At 36.4% G+C, this 23,609-nt stretch overlaps 2 protein-coding genes and 1 pseudogene across 2 annotated transcripts; 1 reads left to right on the forward strand and 2 right to left on the reverse strand.

Annotated features, from left to right (window-relative positions):
* Window positions 1-7,684: 7,684 nt before the first annotated feature.
* Window positions 7,685-11,299, reverse strand: LOC125203759 (probable pectin methyltransferase QUA3). The gene is made up of 7 exons (XM_048102196.1): window positions 10,700-11,299; window positions 10,022-10,225; window positions 9,733-9,943; window positions 9,393-9,654; window positions 8,865-9,239; window positions 8,556-8,651; window positions 7,685-8,210 (listed from the first exon to the last, which is right to left on the reverse strand). Exons 1-7 carry the CDS (start codon window positions 11,120-11,122, stop codon window positions 7,988-7,990), a joined length of 1,794 nt encoding a protein of 597 aa, XP_047958153.1. The 5' UTR covers window positions 11,123-11,299; the 3' UTR covers window positions 7,685-7,987.
* A 342-nt stretch (window positions 11,300-11,641) lies between these two features.
* On the reverse strand, window positions 11,642-15,313 carry LOC125203760 (COP9 signalosome complex subunit 1-like). Its single transcript, XM_048102198.1, has 6 exons — window positions 14,799-15,313; window positions 13,594-13,914; window positions 13,101-13,217; window positions 12,909-12,994; window positions 12,290-12,524; window positions 11,642-12,218 (listed from the first exon to the last, which is right to left on the reverse strand). Exons 1-6 carry the CDS (start codon window positions 15,183-15,185, stop codon window positions 12,042-12,044), a joined length of 1,323 nt encoding a protein of 440 aa, XP_047958155.1. The 5' UTR covers window positions 15,186-15,313; the 3' UTR covers window positions 11,642-12,041.
* A 6,076-nt stretch (window positions 15,314-21,389) lies between these two features.
* Window positions 21,390-23,548, forward strand: LOC125203767 (annotated as a pseudogene).
* The last annotated feature ends 61 nt before the right edge of the window (window positions 23,549-23,609 follow it).

Consider the following 23,609-nt stretch of genomic DNA (forward strand, 5'->3'; position numbering starts at 1 on the left):
ACTCTATATGAACGATACGTTGAAAATGACTCCGGAGCAACTTGCAACACATGAGCAAATGATCCGGGGTCTCCCGGGGTCTCAAGAGAACATTGGGGATAGATGACTAGTCTTCCACCGGGGTATTTTTTAGTCTTTAATTATGTAATTTTTAATTTGTAGGATTTTTATTATGAATTTTTTTATTTTATGGGATTTTAATTATGTATTTTTATTTTTTAGGATTTTAATTATGTAATTTTTATTTTTTAATATATTTTTATAATGTAGAAATGTTTTAGTAATTGAAGTATTTAAATTGAATAATAGAATGGTAGGATCATTGAGCTTGTCCTTGCGGAAGAGCACGGATATAGGTGTTGTGCTCTTAGTTAGGGACAAGAAGTAATAGTGAGTCCGGATCCACTTCCACGCTCTTAGCTAAGAGCACGGATAGAGATGCTCTTACATTATATGCATCCAAATCCTCTTAATAAAACATCTCTTCCCTTACTTATTATGACTTCAGAATACATTTTATTTCAATTTTTTATTCAATTATAGTAGGAGTAATATTCATGACTCAAACATTCCTATAAGTCTCACCTTTTTATCTTGAATGAATTACATTTTTAAGGCTCTATACTTTTAGACGAACATTTACGGCCCCTATACTTGCAAAATATCATTTGTTGTTTCTATATTATACTAATTACTCGTTTCAAGTGCTTTTTCACTTTTTGACCAAATTTTTGGACAAAAACACTCCCAAAAGTTTAAAAGACATTTTTGTACACTCACTATCAATAAGTAGGTACACTTATTTTGATATTTATATTAATTTAGATACTTTAACTATGATTTATATTTTATTCGAATAATTTTTGTTTGGATTGATTATAATATAAAAAATACGCATAGTTTTAATCCTGGGTTTAAACTTAAATAAAGACGATTTATTATAAAGCACACATTCTATTTCAGATAAATCAATTGAAATGATGATTTATAAAAAGGGGGGGGGAGAGTTTCATATTTTAAAAATATTTAGAAATCACTAAAATATAGTGGCTTTTAAGCACAAATAATTTAATATTTTAATATTTTTCAAAAGTATAGAATTAATAGCAATTAAAAAAAACAGTATATTGCTATTATTTCATTTTTATTGCCAACTAGGTTGCTTCTTCCTGGCGCTCTCAAAAATCATTTTTAATCTCTGTAAGTTTATACTCTCACATATTCATTCCTTCTTATTCATTCAACGATGACCATTTACTTTTTTGCAGAATTTCTACAACGGCTAAACATAATTTGTAAAAATTTAGAAAAATTCTGAAGAAGAAAACTGGAAAAAAAAAAAAATTGGGTAGATGCTTAAGCCACACCCTTCCTTTTACCAGTTCCGCCCATAACCAATCCAAACAAAAATTATTCGAATAAAACACAAATCATAATTAAAGTACTCAAATTAACATAAATATCAAAATTAATTACCAACTTTTAGAGTATAAGTGTACAAAAATGCCCTTTAGGCTTTTGGGGGCGTTTTTATCCAAAAATGTGGTCAAAAAGTGTAAAAGCACTTGAAACGAGCAAGTTATATAATATAATGACCGCAAATGATATTTTGCAAGTATAGAGACCGCAAATGTTCGTCGCTGAAAGTATAGAGCCTAAAAATATGATTCACTCTTTTATCTTTTTCAATTTCTTTTGATGAGCATTTTAATAAGAATACATAATTTATTAAAATCCTTAAATTACATTTAAGTCAAAAAAATACATAATTAAAATACGAAGATTGATAGAATATTTAATTTACTTCTAATTAATACATTAAAAAATATTATTGATATTTCAAATTTCACAAAATTTATAAAAATCAAAACTCGGTTTGCTTATTTTCTCTATAATTTTAAATAAATTAATAAAATTACAAATCAAGCTTTAATTTTTTTGTGAATTTTATTAAACTAATTTTTTTAATGTATTATAATCAAAATGAACAATGTTAAACGTACGCCAAACAAGAATAGTGTTCACATAAATATATAACATATCCTTCATTTAAACATAATCATATTACTTACTTAAGGACATTAAAATTGTGGATCGTTGTCATGTAAAAGAAAATAAGGTCGTCCATAACTCATCGCTATAAATCTGAAATCTATTTCTTAAATAAATTATTCCTGAATCTCACTCTATTTTCCGCCTAATATCTTATTACTTATTTTTTAATTATTCATGAGGCCTTTCTTAATTTTCTATTCATTTTTTATTTTTATTTATTTATTTATATATCTTACTATTAATTTTTTTTAATCTAATTAAGATACGAGGTTCAATAACGAATATTCATAATTTAATTAAAGTTAAATTTATTAAAATATTAATTTAGTTAAACAAAATAATAATAATATTTTTATATTCAAAAATAAAAATAAATAAAAAAAGATAAAGGAAATCACAATAATAAAAACGTAATTAAAAAATAAAAACAAATATTAGAATAAATGAAATAAAAAACATAAAATAACAATAAAAAAATTCTAAAAGACGTCGGATGTGTGACCGACGAGGGAACGGATGCCTGCAACACGTCCATACAGCGTCAATCCCTCCCCGACGGGACAAAATTTGCTGATGGCCTGAAGAAAGAAGTTAAATATGGAGTAGTATTTTTCTTATAGTAACAGTAGATTATAGAAAGATTGAGATATAAATTTATATATTAATCCCTTCATTGATGTCAAGGTTGTGGATCTTTGTCATGTCATAGGAACATATAAAATTTATCTCTGTAATATTATTAGTTATTAGTAAATGCATATATACAACTAATTAAAAAATTCCAACAAATACTAAGAATTTAATGAAAAGTTATCATAATTATACTTCAATTGTTGAAATAGAATATTTATTAAGAAGAAAAAAGTTAAATGGATGCTTATTTAGAAAAAGGGTGTAGAATTTCAGAGTAGATCACCTTATTCAAATAATACACCATTTCATACCACCCTAATAAAACAATAACATGTGGATATTTTTTAAATTAACAAAATAAAAGACTAAAAGATTAATTATCATCATACATATACTCGTACACCAACATTTTAGATTAATTTTATCGTACATATCCTTCATCATCCGGCTTCTTGTTCGCCTCGTTTTGGGCAACGATGCCATGTTTTTCACCCAATTCATCTTCAATCCTGTGCCTCCCATCGTCAACTATTGATCCTTCCACGAAAGAAGCACCTCCAGCCTCTGCTTCGACAGAAGGTTTCTCGTGATCCTCGGATTTAGGGGAGCTTAGCTCGCCAACATTACCCCCTTTCCATCGTTTTGGTGCTTCACATCTTCATCCCCTGCCATATATTATTTGAAAAGACAGTTCAACTCAAAATCAAGGATAACCACAACACACACATTATCTTAAACTAATTGCTTGAATCTTACTTTGTGAGTTCCATAGGAAATTACAAATAGGGGAAAAGGGGAAAAGATATCATTTTTTCCATTCAACAATCCTTGGAATTCAGCCCTTCACCAATCATCAGAAACCTCACAAACAAAGCTTAGCAACTACGCTAGGAATCCACTTCCAATTATTGCACAAGACACAAACACAAGGAACAATAAAACAGGTAGCTGATGTAATAATGATGCTTAACAAAAATTTTGCAAGAACATACGCACACAATAAGAAACCATTGAACTACACACATTAGATTAGTAAAGAAGCAATTTTGAAAAGATTTTCGAGCAGTAAAAGCAAAGAGTTACGAACCGTGAGTGTGAGCAAGAGCAGAATCAGAGTGATTGTTGGACTGATTTTGATTTTCCTTCTTCTTGGCAGATTTTCGCTTCTTCGCACCTGATGGCATAATGATCGGATTAGATGAAATCTACCAGCCGAATAATGACATTTTATAATTTCCAAGTATAGCTTTGCTAACGCTGTGTGTTGCTATGGTTTTGATCTGAGAAAGTTGAATAATGATGACAGTAAACAAGACAAGGTTGGAGAATATATGGGAGAGAACAAACTGTTGGGGATGATGCATTTTGGGGGTGATTCTGATCATATTGGTTGGATATAACGTAGCCCGATTCATGAACTGGTTGTTGTATCTGAATCTTACTAGCATTTTGATCACCTGATTTCAGTTCAGCTTGATTTATTAACTAAAATGTTGGTATATGAGGATATGTATGATGATAATTAATCTTTTAGTCTTTTATTTTGTTAATTTAAAAAATATCCACATGTCATTATTTTATTAGTGTAGTATGAAACGGTGTATTATTTGAATGAGGTGATCCGCTCCGGTATAATTTATAGGTTAATCTATCCGGCGGATATCATATATATAATACCCTCATTTACTTGTCCAATGTTAAACCTTCTCAACATTAAACAATTGGTCAAGTGTTATCACCGGCAGGTAATGCACGTTAATTAATCAAGGTTGTTTAGTAAAATAATCTATCTGCAAAGTACAAATTAACTCCATAGTGTGACTCTTTCATCATAGATTTGCAAACTTCATTTAAAATTATGAAATGGTTGTCAAATTTGTAAAATACTACTATTATTTACACTATTTATCTGAAATCGATGAATTAAAATGGGGTCTAAATTATTGATGTGCAAATTCGATGATTGCGTTAGCAATTTTAATGATGATGGCTATATTGCTACTCATATATCACTAGAGTCTGAAGACTAAGATTAACAATAGTAAACTACTCTGAAGTGAAATTCAGTATTTCAACATACAAGAGGTGAAAATGTATTTATAGATTTAAGAGTAAAGGCCAAAATTGGTCCCGAACATATGGTCATTTTATGATTTTGGTCCTAAATTTTATCTTTTGAATTTTTTGGTCCTGTACATTTCAAATCGGATCACAATTGGTCCTCCGTTTACAATTCCATTAATTTTATAACGGTCGACGGATTTAACTCAATTTTGGCCGATTAAAGCTCTTAATTATAATTTTTAACTCACTAATTATTTCATTAATTATTATTCTAATTTATTACTCCTAAGCATCTCTCTCCACCTCATCCCAGCTGAATCGCCACCCCAACAACGGCGGTAGTGACATAAGAACCGCCTCCGCCAGCCCCGCCACTCCCGACACCTCGCACACCCCCGAGAACTCCGCCGCGCCCTTCCCCGCAAAACCCCCCCTCAGCTGGAACGCCTCAGCGGCGGCCTTCCTGAGGTCCTTGGCGTCTTTCGTCAAGGGGACGGAGCCCCGTGCGGTATTTCACATTCACATTTCACAATTCAATTACACACAACAAAAAGTACAATTTCCATTTTTTTACGGCGCTTCAATCGCAATTTGGAATTCAGCAAAAAGGAATTGAAATTACAAGAAGCAAAAAACACTGAATCAAAAGAAAGAAAAAAACAAAATCCTACTAATTCCTAAACTATTGGATTCAATTATTTAGTTTTTCTTTGTTGTTGACACTCCAGGCTGAGGAAATCCTGATCGTTATCTGATTTCTGTTGCTTAGCCGAATTGGGAGTAGATACCTCATCGGCATGAACAAATTGTGCTTGGTTATGGAGTTTCACCTTTATAGCGTCGGATTTGGGGGTAGGGCTGCCCACGCTTCCCGCCGTACCAACAGGCGGCCGCCACTTCTCGGAAGTGTTCCGCTTGAGGACTCCAGAAGGCGTGCTCGGCAGCGTTGGCGTTACACCGTCGTTGGACTTGGATTTACCCTCCTGTCATCAAATTCAATTTAATTTTAACAGAAAATAATTTTGATTATTAAATAATTAAAATGCTTAAATCGGTCAAAATTGAGTTAAATCCGTTGACCGTTATAAAATTAACGGAATTGTAAACAAAGGACCAATTATGATTCGATTTGAAATGTACAGGACCAAAAAATCCAAAAGATAAAATTTAGGATCAAAATCGTAAAATGGTCATATGTTCAGGATCGGTTTTAGCCTTTACTCTAGGTTTAATAAGACATATATTATCGCTGATAAATTATGTAGAAGATGACTCAATTTCATTTTTATAGCATCTTAATCAATAACTATCCGTTTATAGATGTAGCCTCATCAATATGTTGGAATGGACGCTGCTATGTCACGCCATTAGGTAGACATGGTGAAAATGATTTAAATGTTATTAATTACAATTTATTAGTTATAAATTAATACACTAATCATTTCAAGGTGCTATACAATATCTATGTCCCATTTGAATTATGGTTTAATCAGGAAGGATTAATTTAACTACTTATTCAGAACTATCTACTATAGTATTATGGCGCAGATGTAATACCTCTTTTCAAATCAATGCCATTCATGAAACTCTTTAAAGAGCCATTAAAATGAGGAAATGGATTATTTTATACGCATTTAAATTTCCCAATTTAATGGTAACTTTAAGTTGTAAAACCAGTACCCTATTATTGCCACTAATTTTGATCAGAGTGGTTCACAAAAGTGACATCCCATCATTTCCACCGTATAACATTAAAGTAGAAAATCAAACCGATAATCCAATTTCTTAAAATCAGATAAATTACCTTAGATAAACAATATTGTTTGTCAATGAAATGACCTTATATTTGTTGAGTGACAGGAATGAATGAAGCTTCTCCTAGAAAAGCTTGATATTGTAGATCTCAACACAAGAAAATTGATCCTTTTCACACTTTTGACAAAAAAAAATTTCCAATTTCAGGGCTTGAAGATTCTCACAAGGAGGTAATAGTACTTATTCAAGTCTGCTTATTTCGTAAATCGAAGCGAGTTCAAAGCTGGATTAATCAAAATGAAGTCGAGAATAACACGAGTTTTTATTTTACTATTGATCTGTAGGCGATGACGATCATGATCATAATCACCCAGGCCATACCATCAAAGTGGAATCATAATGAAGCTACGATGCAAATTTTAAGAAAACATTAAAAAAAATTATTAGTAGTAGTAGCATGTTTCGAAATCCCAAGCAAGCAAAGTATAGGTCGAAGTTGAATTAAATGTAGGTCATAGTCTGGGCAGAGGAGCCTACCATGGAGGTGGGGGCTGTTTCATTTCAATGAGAAAGAGATAACTTGAGATTTAAATAAATAGCTTTAATAAGTTATCATTAAATATGCAGTTCATCTAAGATAGATCTGCCTACTCTTATTCTAAACTCAAATATCAAACTTCAATCTTTATATTTCAAATAAACCAACAGAAATTTAATCTAATTTTCAACAAAATATGAACAATGTTGTCAAACATAAACAAACTCTATATATTTTGACTAAAATGGTGCAAATTCATTATATTGATCTAAACATGTAGTAACAAAATGGGATTGTTATGAGGTTATCCTAGGAAGCAACCTTGTCAAGTTCCATAAACAAACTAGGGACCCCCACCTCTCTCTCTCTCTCTCTCACACACACACACAAACACACACTCCAATAATGTTTTTAACAAGTAGTCAAGTGTAATCACATATTGACTCTAGTGTTGACATCATATGATGCAAGAGAGCTTTAAAATAGTCAATCCAAGCAAAATAAAAATATCTAAATTTTTCCATCTATATCTACAAGATCTAACTAGCCTCATCTAGCTCAATAATATATAGGACCAGTAGTAGCAAAGGCAAAATGGTTCAGAATGTGGAGTAGCATTTTATGTAAATGAGTGTACCATTGAACAACAAATATCTTGAATTGACTATCAATCTATCATCATACATTTAAAGCCATCTAGGCAATCTGCAGTCGCAATGTAATGAGACATAAATTTGAAATTCCAACTATTAACAGACTTCCTAATGTAAAAGGGCCATCATAGACATTCGTATTTTACATTTTGCATCGTTCTATAGGTGCAAGTGAAATATGTGAGAGCATCAAAAAAGTCCTTGCCAAGAATAGTCATTGTAATGTATTTTTGGAACCAAAGCTGCACAAGAGTACCTACCTTACAATGGGACTAGCACGGTTTTAGCTTCACTGGGATCCAGAAGGTAACTTCCACAATTTCTTCGTTGCTACCAGGACTTTCTCCCTCTGAAGTGAGTCGGGTTCTTTGTCGTGTATGGAGGCCCTCCATCTTATGGCACGAGAAATCCATTCAATTTTGTCAATCACTTCAGGTGAATCTCTAATGATAACCGTGCCTTCAGGACGCAGCATTCTATCAATTTCCACCATCAGATCGACAAGGTTACACCTGCAAATACGATGATGGTGGGGATCAAATGTTATGGATGGAACAGGTTTTAATAAAATTGTTGGTCGTGTGTGAATGGAATAAGATTCCCACTTAATATGTGTGGTAATGGTGGTGAGTCGTGTGGATCCTTTTACTGTAAATGGAAAGTGGAGATTTTGTGGACTGAGCGAAAAGGAAATTGTGGCAAACTTTTCGTGGATGGGGGAAGTTTTATTCAACTCAAACTTCGAGCCAAGCAACTCAATTGCATTATAGATACTTAAACAGATGAGTTCCTCAAAAACAATGGAGCGGCTTGAATGGTCACAAGTTTGACAGAAATAAGAACAAAAAATAGTATACCTGTTTTTTCCCGAACTGGGATCTTTAACAAGAGACTCGATATCAGCAACATGTATCAAATCGTAAGTACGAGGATATGTTGAGAAAGGCTCACACCTACAAGCATCAGAAAGAAAATATATCCAATATCAATTAAATACATAATACTTTGGGACATATAATAAGGATATGGAGAATCTGAACTAAATCACAAGCCACATTGAACACTAGATAAACAAATGTATAAGCACAAGTTCTATGCAAAAAGACTGCACATAGGATAAATGCTAAAGAAATAATGAGTAAAGGGAGCATGTAACTTCCACGCACCAATCATGGAAAACTCCTATTAGTCCTCGGTCATAAATGACATCAAGGGTTGACGGCTTGCGAGCGGGAACGACATTCATTACCCAAACAGGATCAGATATTATGGCCGCTGCAAAACCTCCGAAGAATGCATTCATATCCATGACATTTCGGATGGATGGAGTTCCCAGTTTTATGTTTAAAGAATTCTTGTAGTAAGCAACCCTCCTTGCCCATCTTCGCTTGTCAGCTTCAAACACATCGATTCCATTTTTAATAATACTAACCCTCGAAGGAGCTATTGTCAATCTCTCAGGCCACTTTGGAATTGCTCCGAGTGCGTATTCTCCCTTAACAGAGGATGTCCTGCTAATACATTTCTTCAACTTGGTGTACCTGCAAATTAATAATATTAAATCCTTTTCTCAACGAGAATGCAACAATAATATAGTCACTGAGTCCACCTTGGAATACATGTTATAAGTTTATACCAAAATATGATCAAAGGTGATGCAAGATATGAACAAACAGCTTCTGATGCATATTTACCACGAAAAACTAGGATCATCAGACTCATCGCACAAGTTGAGCCCAAATTCATTAAGGTTGGGATGGCATGAATCCCCAATCGGCTTCTTCCAGATGGCAGTGTTCCCATCTACGACAATCAGCTCGTAACACAAAGATCTGGCAACGGCCTGGAGCTCAGCCCATTCCTTATCTTGTTTAGGCCACTGTACAGGAGGTCCAGATATGACTAGGTAGCCTCCTGGCCGAAGTAACCGATCAACTTCAAGAAAATATGTAGCATCTGCACAGGTATAATACGCGTTAGGAACAGTATTATATACTTACGAGGTAGTGGTAAACTATTTGGAAGAGGACTTACTATATGCAGCGAAAGGTATCAGACATCGAGAACAGTGGACCAAATCGAAAGAAAACCCAGAAAACGGAAGTCTACGTGTGCCAAGCATGGCAACAAAGGTCGGTACTCCTCTCTCCAGAGCGAACTGTATCTGAGCTTTATGTGAATCTCTTGGGGCAAAGGAAAGAGTTAATATGCCTTCAGAGAGCATGTATCCACCGAAACTAGCAACCTAGAAAATGAGATAGAGATTTTTCAAGACCTGTATTCAGTAATAGCTGTTACAAGGAAACAGGGAAGGAATCCCTACCCCGCATCCCATATCGAGAGCTGTCCTCAAAGCTCCCCCAGCTATAGGAATATACTGTTTAAGCTTTTCGATATATTGTTCAGCTCCATCTGGGAACATTGTACCACCACCAGGAAATATGAAATACGGACCTTCTCTCTTCATCCATCCCTGGTGGCCTTTCCTATCTGCTATTTTATTATAAGGCATGTTATCATGCCATATCTGCAGTAGAAAACACAAAACTAATGATCATTTGAGACGAATCAAGCTTTCAATTGCTTATAGCAGACTGAGTTGTAAAGATATTCCTCAATAGTTTGAAAACATAGTACATACTATTAAAGTACTTCATTACCAAAAAAAAGGCAGCAGTCGCTGCAGAATACCTTTGGCACTAGATGCAAAAATGCATATACTAATCAACGCTATATAGAAGCACCAATCAAAACAATTAAGAGAATTGCATATATATACAACAATTCAGATTGCAGATTCCCAACAAGCAAGACCAAAGATTCAACTTCAATTTGTTCCAACAACTACTAAACAAACATTCTGTCCATAAGTAGAACCTCAAACACATAGGTTCACAGCCACATATTCAAATCTTCAAGCTAAAGTAAACTTGTAAAACCAATGCCAACACGTCCAAACTAATTAAGAAGAGAAAAATAGTAAGAATGAAACTGAGTTGACCTTATGCAAACTGTCGGGCCAGGGCACGGGAACCTTGTAGCCGTCCGGCGGCGGGATCAAACAGAGAGGCGTGTCGTCGGGGCGAGGGCAATGCCTCTCCCTGTAGAAATTCATATCCCTGCTGAGCTGGCTGTTAATTCTGGGATCCTCACAGGGCATGTGATCCACCATATCGGCGGGGCAAGCGTCGATGGCCACCGCCTGACGCCCCTGCTCCACCAGCGCCACCAGACGCCCCCGGTGCCGCGGATCCGAGCGGAGCAGCGTCTGCCGCCCCGATGCCGCCAGCGAGTCGCCCAGTGGAGTGAAGACGAGGAGGAAGAAGAGCAGAACCGCCGCGAAGAAGCACCCCATAATAGCATCCAGCACCCGCCATTGGCGCGCGTGCCGGTTCTTGGAAGACGGAAGATTCAACAGCCCCATTTTCTCTCCCAACTTCAAGATCTCATTTTTACACTCAGCGACAGTGTTGAGCTTCAAGATCTGAGTTTAAGATTGCACTACTGTTTAATTAGCTAATTAGAATGGATATGGTACAAGCTGTGCTGCTTAATGTACAACGCCATAATTAACTAGGAAGGTCGGTGTGAATGTGACATTGAAGCTAAAGTAAATGGCCTCAGTTACTTAGTCCACTTGCGTGGACTACGTGTTCCAGATTCAGTTATCTATCTCCAAGAGCATTTAACAAATAATGTTTCCATAATATTTAATAAATATAAACTAAAATTATGTTATTCACGGCATAATCATAGTCTCACTTACTATAATTTGTTTTCTTCTGTAGCTATTACAAAGTTATGCATACATCATTGTTTCATCATCTGGTCCAATAAGTAAAGAAACAGATAAATAAAGGGGTGTGAAAGAGGGAATATATGTAAAAGGTATACATCATTGTTTCATATTCTATTCCATTAACAATAATAAGCCGGGTCACAGTAAAAACGAAGACTACTTTTTTGAATGGAAATTTCAGATTATTGTTTATATAGTAGTACCACCTAACCATGATTTAAATATTTTTGCACCAAGTAGCCTGGAAGAAAAGGACAAAGCAACATTTCAGACTATGAACAAGAATCTACAGGGATTACAAATCAAAGGCTCTGAACTTGAAGTTGAAAATCTTCAAGAATCATTTTGATTTGCATTTTTTGCTGACAAGCTCCCATGGCCTTTTCATTCCCCTTATCCAAAAGCTTAACTTGATTGAAGCAATAACCAGCTACAGAAGATTCAACGCTGTCAACACTCCTCTTCCATAGCCTGTTAATCTTCCAGACTTTGAATTTTCATTCCACCAAAGTAGCAATATTTTTCATACACACCAACCCCCCACTTAATGTTTCCGTGCTGCCTTAAGGTTGTAATCATGTTTGATGAGATTTGCTCTCAAAAGCATTCCTCTGAGTTCACGATCAAATTCATTGCCAGTCTGCAAGACGCGCTGGAACGTCCCATTCCTCTGATCAGCATGCCGGGCATAAAGAATCTTGTTATGGGAGTCAATTCGAGCCTGCAGGATCATCCCATTAGTTACATGTTATCCCGAGTGTATTTACACAAGCAGCGGATGCAAATGATTACCTGTATTTGGTCATTAGTGATCAGGGCTTCAAGTTCTTTCTCCAGGCCTGTAACACTTGTATTAAAAGCATTTGCCATCATATTAAGGTCTACAGATACGAACGGAAGTGTGTACTGGATCAGAGCCTTGCTGCGTATTTGCTCGTATAGAGTTTCCACATGATCATGTAAATGGATATCAAGCAACAAGTTTGTCTTGAGATTTCCTAGATATTCCAGGCAAGAAGCATAATGGCTGCATAGTAAAACATACTATCTCAAGTCAATTAAGGAACTGGAGATGCAAGTTTAGGCGGATTATTCTTTCTATTTGGTTCTTTCATTATGAATCAGCACAGAGCTGGGGGATTTTTCAAAATTGATTTGTAGTAGTAGTTAATTCTTTTAAACTTTCTGGCTCGGCTTTCTTATCAAAAGAGTTCTAGAGTGGTAAGAGTGGTTAATGCCCGAGGCCAAAGGCCTCGAGTTCGAGTCCATCGTGACACGGCCTTTAACAATTTCTGTTTATTTATCCATAAAAGAGAGTGTTCTATCTACTTGTCTATGGCGGTAATCACTATGTAAGAGAATCTAGTATATAGTTCTCATAGCGTGAAGTGAACAACATAAACTCAGTTACCTGGTATGGAAATCATTAATGAGTTCCCTTATCTCAGGTACCAATTCTAAGAAGTTTCGGAAATTAGTGTTATCGATGACTTTGCTCTGGAAAATTGAAACAATTCAAAGGGTAAGAATTTACAAGGTCATAAAATCCCTGAATCATAGAAAATGACCATTTAAGAACAATATAAACAAGGTAAGGGTTTGCCTTCAGTTCTGAACGGTCAAAGCTTGCGAGTGCACAGAGACTGCCATATGTTGCAACATCTTGGGGTGAAATTACTTCAGTGTAGTTGTTCCCAAGTTCTGGGCCAACTTCCAGGAACTGCAAATATCAATATAAAAAGTCAAGGGAAAATATATGAAGCAAAGACAATAAAAATCTTACATCTCAAGCACCATAGAGGGTGTATATATCAATGAACTTGTTAAGATATGAATTTCAATCATGCATGATATATTATACTCACATTGCGACCACCCATGGTAAGTCTCTGTAAACTATAAAGCATTCTACCTTTAAAAAAGTCTGTATATACCACCCAAAAGCATCAGAACTATAAGAGCAGTCCTATACATGTATAAAATTTCAGCAGCCAACTCCAATTTTCTGCTCTTTCTACATGGCATGCTTAACCACAACAAACAATATATTCTCTGGCAGGCAATTACTTTATGAGGAAAGGATTTTCTAGACAAACCTTTCGAGCAGCAAGCTTATATTTTTTCCCTTCAAGGTGAGACAATCCAGCAGCACAACGCAGTTTTGCAATTGTAACAGGTTCCAAGCCGTCTGCAGTTTGCTCAGCCTTGCCAACGTAACTTGTAACATGAGTAAATTGACCCATCTCAATGCTAAGAAGAATTGCATTTAGACACATATGAATTATATGCTTCGAGGTTGTGCAGTAGTCACGTGTGCGGACATAATTTTTAAATGCTTCACCAAGCTGACCATGTGCATAGTAGAAATCCCCAAAATCATTGTACCCCATCCGAATGCTCTCTTTGATCAAATTTGTCTGCAAAAGATAGTATTAAAGTGAGGGTGCTAAGTAGAACAAGAAAAAGACAGCCAAATATTAAGCTACTAAGAGTTGGAAATTTTGAGATCATGCTCATTGGATTTTACTATCAAGAGTTTCAGGAAATCGAATATTTAAGTGTTACAACCAACACCAACCAAATTAATTGTTATAATTAATTCACACTGCATAATTTAATAATCAATGAATCAGAAACATGCGGCAATAACAAGAGTTGGGAGCAGTTTCTGCAGGCCTAACACAGATCTCTCAACTTCATGCAAAATAAACTAGTGAAGAATTCAAAGAATGGATCTATTTAATAAGAAGCGACTTAACAGATTCTTCGTCTAACAGACACACAAGGTATTACCTTATAGTATATGTTGAGAAGATGAACAAAATAACAACAATCGTTAGCAAATTCCATATTCCTAAGCCAGACAATGTTACCTTTTCTTTTTTATCTTTTCAAATTTCCTTATAACCAGTTTTCCAACAAGTGGCCAAGAACCGACCCTAAATCCTACTCTCCCATCCCCAAACAATAGTCTTTTTTTTTTCATTTGGTTTATCCCAAATTAGTCCACTTCTTTGGCAAAGTTTTCTCTCTATGAGGTCTCATTCTCCACTGACAAAACTCTAATCAATTTTTTTCTTTCTACTCACCAATTTCGCATTAAAACTCATGTTGTCCCCAAAGTCCCTATTTTTATGGGTCGGAGGGAGCATAAATCCTTATTCTACAGTTCCCAAATAAAACCAGCGTTCACAACTTATAGCTTAAAATCATGGTAGACTTCACACAAGACTATGAAATTCAACTGACATTTCAGTAAAAATAAAAGTATAATAGAGTGTATAGAGGGGAAACACCATACCCTGTAAGCATTGAGTTCATTTTCAAGCTTCTCCTTTCTCAACTCGGCCCGTCGATCCACAGCATCGGCCCAGGCATTATCCAGGTCGTAATTGGGGCCCAATCGGCCATTGATCTTCCCGACAACCTCTCTGAAGAGCTGCGTGTTCTCGCCCTTCTTGATCTCGTCGTACGCCATCCGCAGAGCCTCCAGCTCCATGGAAGGGGCGCCGCATTTATCGGCGATGAAAAGGAGGCGCGTAGTCCTCGTGCGACCAGTGTAGAGTGCGGCGTAGGCCTCGATGTCGAGCTGCTCGCCGCTGATGATGGGGCGGTGGCGCTGCGAATCGGTTTCGTCCCGGCCATTGGCGTAGATCTCTTCGTCCCCGATAATAGCGTCTGCTTCCATTTTGAGAGTAGTAGTAGAAGTAGTTGGATCAGTAGGAGAAGTAATCTAGGGTTTCTGTTGATTCTCTTCTTCCCTCTTCGTTTGCGATTGCCGTTTTGAACGTGTAGACACTAGAGAGTATGATACAATCTGGGCTTCGCACGTGTCATGAGTTAGCTTCTGCAATCTGGCCCGTATATTAGTTTTCAATCCGGGGGAATTTTTTTATTTTTTTTTCGTAAAGGCCAAAATTGATCCTAAACACATGGTCATTTTACGATTTTTATCCTAAATTTTATCTTTTAGATTTTTTGGTCTTAAATATATGAAAATTTGATCATTTTGGTCCTCCGTCAATATACATTTCCGTTAATATTTAACGGTCAACGATTTTAATCACAATTTTGACCAATTAAAGCTATTAATTATGATTACTTACACCCTAATTATATCCTTGATTATTTTAATAAATTTCATTTAAAATATATAACAAATAATATAAAAAACAAAAATGAAATATACAACCCAATTTAATTAATCAATATTCTCCTTAATTAATCCTGGTAATGCTCACCAACATTGATCCCTCTGCTGCGCCGGAGCCCCCTTTCTCCTATTGCCGCACTGCCGCCGCCACCAAACGCAAGCACCGCCCTGCCGGAACCCTTGGTTGCAGATCTCACACACGTACCGATCCGACTCCAGCAGCGTCTTCGGCGACAACAACACCACCTCCACATCCGGATCTGCTAGTTTCAGTTAATTTTTGGAAATAATTACATCTAGGGTTCCGTCCTCACAGCACCGCCACCACCATCATCACATACATTATCCCTTTTTTCGGACTTCTCTCCTTCTCTCCATCTCCTCCCTCCAATCCGTCCTCCACAGCACCGCCAGCAGCCCCCTCCACAGCCTCCTGAACCCCATCCCCATCCAAAACCCCATCAAAAACGCCGTCGGCATCCCCACTAAGTAGAACGACCCTAGATTATTTTTGGATATAATTACAATTGGGGTTCCGGCAGGGCGGCGCTTGCGTTTGGTGGCGGCGGCGGGGTGGCAGTAGGAGAAAGGGGGTTCCGGCGCGGCAGAGGGATCAATGTTGGTGAGCATTACCGGGATTAGTTAAGGAGATGATTGATTAATTAAATTGGGTTGTATATTTCATTTTTGTTTTTTTATATTATTTGTTATATATTTTAAATGAAATTTATTAAAATAATAAGGATATAATTAGGGTGTACGCAATCATAATTAACAACTTTAATTGGTCAAAATTATAATTAAAATCGTTGACCGTTAAATATTAACGAAAATGTATGTTGACGGAGGACCAAAATGATCAAATTTTCATATATTTTGGACCAAAAATATCCAAAAGATAAAGTTTAGGACTAAAATTATAAAATGATCATATGTTGGGCTAATTGCATAGCACATACAAAATGTTTCATCAATATTTCAAATTAGTACAAAAAGTTTTAAGTTAGCATATATCATACAAAATATTTTATTAGTGATTCAAATTAGTACATTCCGTCAAATAACACTAACACCGTTAACTTTTTCTTATTTTTCATCCTTCACTCCCCTCCAAACCACATATACGTACGATATACGGATGTATGTATAGGTCGACATGTATAACAAATTATACGAGTGTTAAGTGTAGGAGTATTAATTTATTTTATACTCCTTTATCTATAGAGTAAGAGGAGGAGAAAGAGAGGAGGAAATATTAGGACAGATTGTGTAATCTGTATTTTTGTAGAGAGAGAAATATTTAGGAGAGAGAGGGAGAGGAAATTGCTGAAACTCGGCAACACTGCCAAAACCATCAAAAGCCTATGCAGTAGTAAACTCTCCTCATATATTTCCCTTTGATTTCCGGCAAACATTCTCGCTGCAGCAAATCCCACGAGTTTCTCTATTGGGGATTTTTGGAGCGGAGTGATAGGATGGAAAATAAGAAAAATACTTTGGACTAGAATGAAGAATGAAAAATAAGAAAAGTTAACGGCGTTAGTTTTATTTGACGGAATGTATTAATTTGAAACACTAATCAAATTTTTTGTATGATATATGCTAATTTAAAATTTTTTGTACTAATTTAAAACATTGATGAAACATTTTGTATGTGTAGTGTAATTTTCCCTCATATGTTCAGATCCAATTTTGGCTTTTACTCTTATTTTTATGTATCCGACATTTTACAAGTATCAATTTTAGTTTATATATTTAAAACTATATTTTAAAATTCATAGTTTTTAATGTAATATCAGTCTATTTACTTTTTCTTCTTTGTTGAACGAGAGAATATCTTCTTTGTCGTCAACTTTGGCAAAATATTAAGTTGACAAAATATTATTTTTAGTTGTTCTTTCATTCCTTATTTAAGCGGGATTTTTTATAAACATCAAGGTTTAATCTATTCATTTTTGCTATAACTTCAAATAAATAAATCAAATAATAAATCAAGTTTTGATTTTTACTCTATAAAAATTGTAAAATTAAAATATCAATATCAATTTTTATGTATAAAATTAAACTAAATTTATAAATCAAAACAAACAATACAAAACGTGCATTAAATGAGCGTGTTGCTCATAAATGGTACTCACATAAATACTAGTTTATCATTTCTCATGATATGATATATCTACATATTTAATGGAGTACTTATTATTAAAAATCCACAAATCCTTATTGATAAATTATATACGTAAATATTTATTTTACAAACTAATCAATACAATATAAAAGTACTTATTTTACCACAATATAAAATTTTGTAACTAAACATAATTAGCAGAAAATAGAATATATAAAATTGAAAATACAATTACAAAAATAAAAATAAAAACTGAAATTTTATAAATAAACATAACTGGCGGAAAATAGAATATATAAAATTGGAAATACAATTACAGAAAATAAAAATAAAAATAAAAACTGAAATTTTGTAAATAAACATAATTAGCAAAAAATAGAATATTAATTGAAAATACAATCACAAAATATTTTGAAAACACAGTCTATCTCACACCAACTACGCCAAGTAGGGGTAGCAAATCGTGCGTGTTGAGTCGTTATCGGATCAACATATTAACGACCTAACCCAATAAAGACAAATTTGAACACGACCTTTTAAGAAAACTTTAAACCCAATCACGAACCCGACCTGTTACCCTCAAACCCGAACACGGACGAACCCGACACGAACCATATTGGGTCATCACGACACGATAAAAACACGTACAAGGCACGACACTATAACAACACAGCCTAATAACATGGTTAAAACCTGATAAAAACTGCCTTTGATTAACAAAAGTTACAAAACCTTGACTCTAATCATTAAGAGTGTAATTAAAAATCTAAAATCCGATTACATAATATGATATGATAAACATTAACATAAAATCATTCGCAGCAACAAAATCCTACAAAAATATAGTATTATTTTTAAAATACTAAAAATTAATAATATTATACTATTATTTCTTAACGGGTAACACGAACACGACATGAAAATTTCATGTTCTTAACGAATCGACCCGATAAGAACACGAATTCAATAAGCTTTGCCCCAAATCTATTAATTTCGTGCGGATTCGTGGGATTATCATGTCATCGTGACAAAAATTGTTAGCCGTAACTCCAAGTGATATAAAATAAATATTTTATTCTTCTAGTAATGGTTACAGTCATAGAATATTTATATCTTCGATCTTAATTTTCTAAGAGTTCACGTATTATTCTTCATGGGGAATTGGGGATCCTCTTTTCTTAAAGATTAGAGTTTCCGCAGCGGTGCTCAAAACGCCGTCCGTCCGTTCATGCCAGCGGCAAGGACGAGCTCATCCGCCGCTGCGAGCCGTCCGTCCGTGCCAGCGGCTGCTCTTAGCTAAGAGTACGTCCGTGCCGCTAAGCACCCTTACGTGGCGTGTTCTGATTGGCCAACGGCATAGCCGTTAGCATATTCAAAATTTTAATTTTTTTACAAAAATCGAAATTAATTTTAAAAAAAGTTTTTTTTAAAAAATTCCACTTCCCAAAAAATTATATTCGTTTTCTACCCACATTTAATTTATATTTCAATTTTTTTTCTCCAAAATTCACATTTTCATCTATAAATACCCTCACTTAACACAAAAAAAAATCACATTCTCATCTATTCAATCATCTACATTCTCTCATTTTTTTTCTCATATTATCTCATCTAAATTCCCATCACACTACACAATGTTCGGCTCCGGCGATCACCCCTCCGGCATTCGCAGTTGGAACCACGATTGATCGACTCCGACTCATTCCCTCGTCCGGAAACGCAATTTACGGCCCCTCCTCAAACCTAAGGTTCGCAAGTTTCGGGTGGCTACCGTCCTTACCCGGTGCACGACCAAAATGCCTCCGGGTTCGGGTGGGCACCCGAATCAGGATCGGGAGGGAGCAGCAGCTCTACTCCTACTCCTACTTCTATTCCTACTCCTACTCTTCCTACTCGTGGCACCCGCACCCCGTACACTCCGGGTGAGATGATGGCAATGTTCAAAGTCTACTTGGCAGTCTCCGAAGATCCGAAAGTTGGCACAAACCAAACCGGGGAAACGTATTGGTGGCGCATCACTCGTCTTTACAATGAAACCCGACCGGGGGAAACCATCTATCGCAATGATAGTATGGTGCGCAATTGCATCTTCAGATACAACGACGCAATCGGTAAGTTCCATGGGTATTACCTCCAGGAAGAACGGTTGGCGGGAAGCGGCACGAGCAAGCTCGACATCATCACTGCCGCCTTGGTGACCTACCAAAGCATGGAGTTCAAAGCGTTCAAGTACCTCGATTGTTGGCAGGAGGGGCGCCAACATCCGAAGTATAGGGGCGGCGTAGTAGCATCCTCCTCCAACTCCTCCAAGCAAACGGTCGAGATCAGTAGCCCTATCCGACGGTGCTTCCGATGATGTGGCTACCCAGTTTGCCGGAACTAACTTGGGTAGCCCCGACGCTGGCCCGAGCAATTCCCGCCGGCCGCAAGGAAAGAAGAAGCGACGGCCATCCGCCGTCGCGCCTCGACTCCATCCGCCCCGCCCCCGCTCTTGCTCCCGCTCCCGCTCCCTTTGTGCCTCCTCCACCCCCGAACAACATGTTGTGGACCCTCTTGGGTCAACTCTATTTGAACGATACGTCTAAGATGACTCCGGAGCAACTTGCAACACATGAGCAAATGATCCGAGGTCTCAAAAGGCAATTGGGGATAGAGGACTACTCTTCCACATGTGTAATTTTTAATTTGTAGGATTTTAATTATGTATTTTTTTATTTTCTATGATTTTAATTATGTATTTTTATTTTTTGAGATTTTAATTATGTAATTTTTATTTTTTAGGATTTTAATTATGTAATTTTTATTTTTTAATATATTTTTATAATGTAGAAATATTTTTAGTAATTGAATTATTTAAATTGAATAATTGAATGATGGGACCCTTGAGCTTGTCCTTAGCTAAGAGCACGGATGTGGGTGTTGTGCTCTTAGCTAAGGACATGAAGTAAAAGTGGATCCAGATCCACTTCTATGCTTTTAGCTAAGAACACGGATGTGGATGCTCATATATTTTACGTTATTACGGAATACTAAAAAATACTTACAATGATAGTCCTCTTTTGTTGTGTATTGGAGTTAAAACTAGATATTATACGTATATTATTAACTGGTCAAATATATCGCTATGTCCTGTAAAAAAAATAGATACTCCTATATTTTCTCTTTTTATTTATTCTATAAATATAATTCACTTTTATGTATGGTAATTTTTCTTATTAGTAATATTTATTCACCTTTTTTTCTATCTCTTTCCTATTTTATTAATTGTATATTTAAACCCAAATTCTTATTTTTATGGTACATAGAGTAAAAAAACAATATACTAACGAGTAATTTTTTAATATTCCACGCATGATGAAAGTAAACCAGTCGACTTGATTTATAGTCCATGTAAACTTGTGGAATTGTAGGTTATGTTGAGTGGCAAAGTTATCGCGTGTGAATCAATAACTTATTCTCGTGCTTCTACGTGTTTCCCTCCCTCTGCGATCATTCTCGCTTTGTTTCTCTCTCTAGGGTTTTTTGCCGGAATTGAACTGCGATTCGATTTATCCGGTGATTCGGCGGCCTGATCGTTTGGATTCCGGTTGCTTGGACTGACTGGAACTTGAATGATTGCCTGCATGGACGTGAATGCCTTCCCTGAACCAGAAAAAGATGAGGAAGATAGTGCGCAGAGTGGTGCTTCAATTGCACGGCGTGTGCGTGAGGGAAGGACCCTAAGGATGCGCATACAGCGTCACGACGACATACCATCTTATGAATATCAATCTAAAAGGAGGAAACCTAACAGTAGACTTCCTCCAGGTTGGATAGGCTGCCCTGCTTATGGACATGAAATTGCAGGCTTTCTCATCCCTTCAAAAGTTCCTCTTGATGAATCATTCAATGATGAAATTCCACCTGGTAAAAGATACTCATCTAAGCAGCTGCTCGATCAACCCAAATTTTTAATAGAAAGATAGGCTTGGTCATTGATTTGACCAACTCAGATAGATACTATAATGCCGAGGACTGGACTAATGCATCTATCAAGCATGTCAAGATTAAATGCACGGGGCGTGATTCTGTGCCTAACAATGAGTATGTGAATACGTTTGTTTATGAGGTCCTACAGTTTCTGTATCAGCCTAGGCAACCGAAAAGGCATATTCTCGTTCATTGCACGCACGGGCATAATCGTACTGGATACATGATCGTCCACTTTCTCGTGCGTGCAATGCCTGCTATGTCCGTTACTCAGGCAATCAAGACATTTTCCGAAGCACGTCCACCGGGAATTTACAAACCGGACTACATTGATGCATTGTATGATTTTTATCATGAGAAGAAACCAGAGGTGGCTGTTTGCCCTCCAATCCCAGAGTGGAAAAGATCTTCTGAACTTGATGACGACGGTGATGAAGGTCCTACAGCTCCTCCGGATAAGACTAATGAGACACGGGCAACACTGACAAATGATGACCTTTTGGGAGATAAAATTCCTGATGGCCAAGTAGCGGTGATGCAGCAGTCGGTCTACCAGGCTATGAAGATGATGCCTAAAGTGGTTAAAGGAACTCTGCAGTTTCCTGGTTCACATCCAGTTTCTCTCGCCAGGTCGAATTTGCAGAAGTTAAGGCAATGTTACTACTACGCGACATGGAAAGCTGACCGTACAAGATACATGATGCTTATCACTATGGATGGATGCTACTTGATAGATAGGCGTTTCAAATTTCGCAGAGTCCAAATGCGATTCCCTTGCAGGGACGGGAAACCATACCATCGTTTTACTTTACTTGATGGGGAGATGGTGATCGATACGATGCCTGATACACACAAGCAAGAAAGAAGATACCTTATCTATGATATGATGGCCTACAATCATGAATCCCTGGTAGAGCGACCGTTTCATGAGCGTTGGAAAATGGTCGAGAAGGAAATCATCCAGCCTCGGAATTTTGAGAGACAACACATACATAAGAGCCAAAACCCCTACTATAGATATGAATTGGAGCCTTTCAGGGTAAGGAGGAAAGATTTTTGGCTTCTCTCTACTGTGACAAAGCTGTTGAAGGGGTTTATTCCGAATCTTTCTCACAATGCAGATGGTCTTATATTCCAGGGTTGGGATGATCCTTATGTGAAGCTGACAGACAAGGGTCTCTTAAAGTGGAAGTATCCTGAAATGAATTCAGTGGACTTTCTCTTTGAGATGGTTGAAAGTCGCCAGCTACTCTATCTCCATGAGTGTGGGAAGAAGAAATTGATGGATGATAGGGTTGTCTTTCCTGATGATGGGCCTGATGCATCGGTATACAATGGTAAAATTATTGAGTGTTCATGGAAGTCTGAGGAAAAGGTGTGGGTTTGTATGAGGGTCAGGGTGGACAAAGGGACCCCGAATGATATCAAAACATACACGAACATCATGAAAAGTATCACAGACAACATCACCGAAGAAGTATTGTTGAATGAGATCCATGAGATCATCCGCCTTCCAATGTACTATGAGAGGATACAGAAGCATCACGTCGTAGGCAGGGGCGGACCCATGTGGTAGAGAGGAAGGGCCTAAGCCCTCAATGAATTCTTTTTTAACACTACTTTCTTTTATAATTTTTTTGAAATATATCTGAATTTAGTGTACATTATTGTGTATTACCAATGATTTAAACCTCCCAAAAATATACTTTGAAACAAAATTTATAAATTTCAGCCCTTATCGATATTTTTTTCTGCACCCGCCCTTGGTCGTAGGTGAACAAGTTGTTCGATGAACGAAGTGCAACTTGGAGAAAAAAGCTACTCCAGCAGCACCTAATACGAAATGGGGCCCTGGGAAGAAT

The sequence above is a fragment of the Salvia hispanica genome, chromosome 2 (assembly GCF_023119035.1).
Source record: "Salvia hispanica cultivar TCC Black 2014 chromosome 2, UniMelb_Shisp_WGS_1.0, whole genome shotgun sequence".
NCBI classification, from domain to species: Eukaryota; Viridiplantae; Streptophyta; class Magnoliopsida; order Lamiales; family Lamiaceae; genus Salvia; species Salvia hispanica.

Coding starts and splice junctions, on each gene's coding strand:
- LOC125203759 (XM_048102196.1), bottom strand. CDS start 11,122: ATGGGGCTGTTGAATCTTCCGTCTTCCAAGAACCGGCACGCGCGCCAA. Junction 9,655..9,732: donor GATACCTTTCGCTGCATATA/GTAAGTCCTCTT, acceptor ATACCTGTGCAG/ATGCTACATATTTTCTTGAA. Junction 8,211..8,555: donor CCCAGTTCGGGAAAAAACAG/GTATACTATTTT, acceptor TCGTATTTGCAG/GTGTAACCTTGTCGATCTGA.
- LOC125203760 (XM_048102198.1), bottom strand. CDS start 15,185: ATGGAAGCAGACGCTATTATCGGGGACGAAGAGATCTACGCCAATGGC. Junction 12,995..13,100: donor TTGACCGTTCAGAACTGAAG/GCAAACCCTTAC, acceptor TCAATTTTCCAG/AGCAAAGTCATCGATAACAC. Junction 12,219..12,289: donor TCACTAATGACCAAATACAG/GTAATCATTTGC, acceptor ATGATCCTGCAG/GCTCGAATTGACTCCCATAA.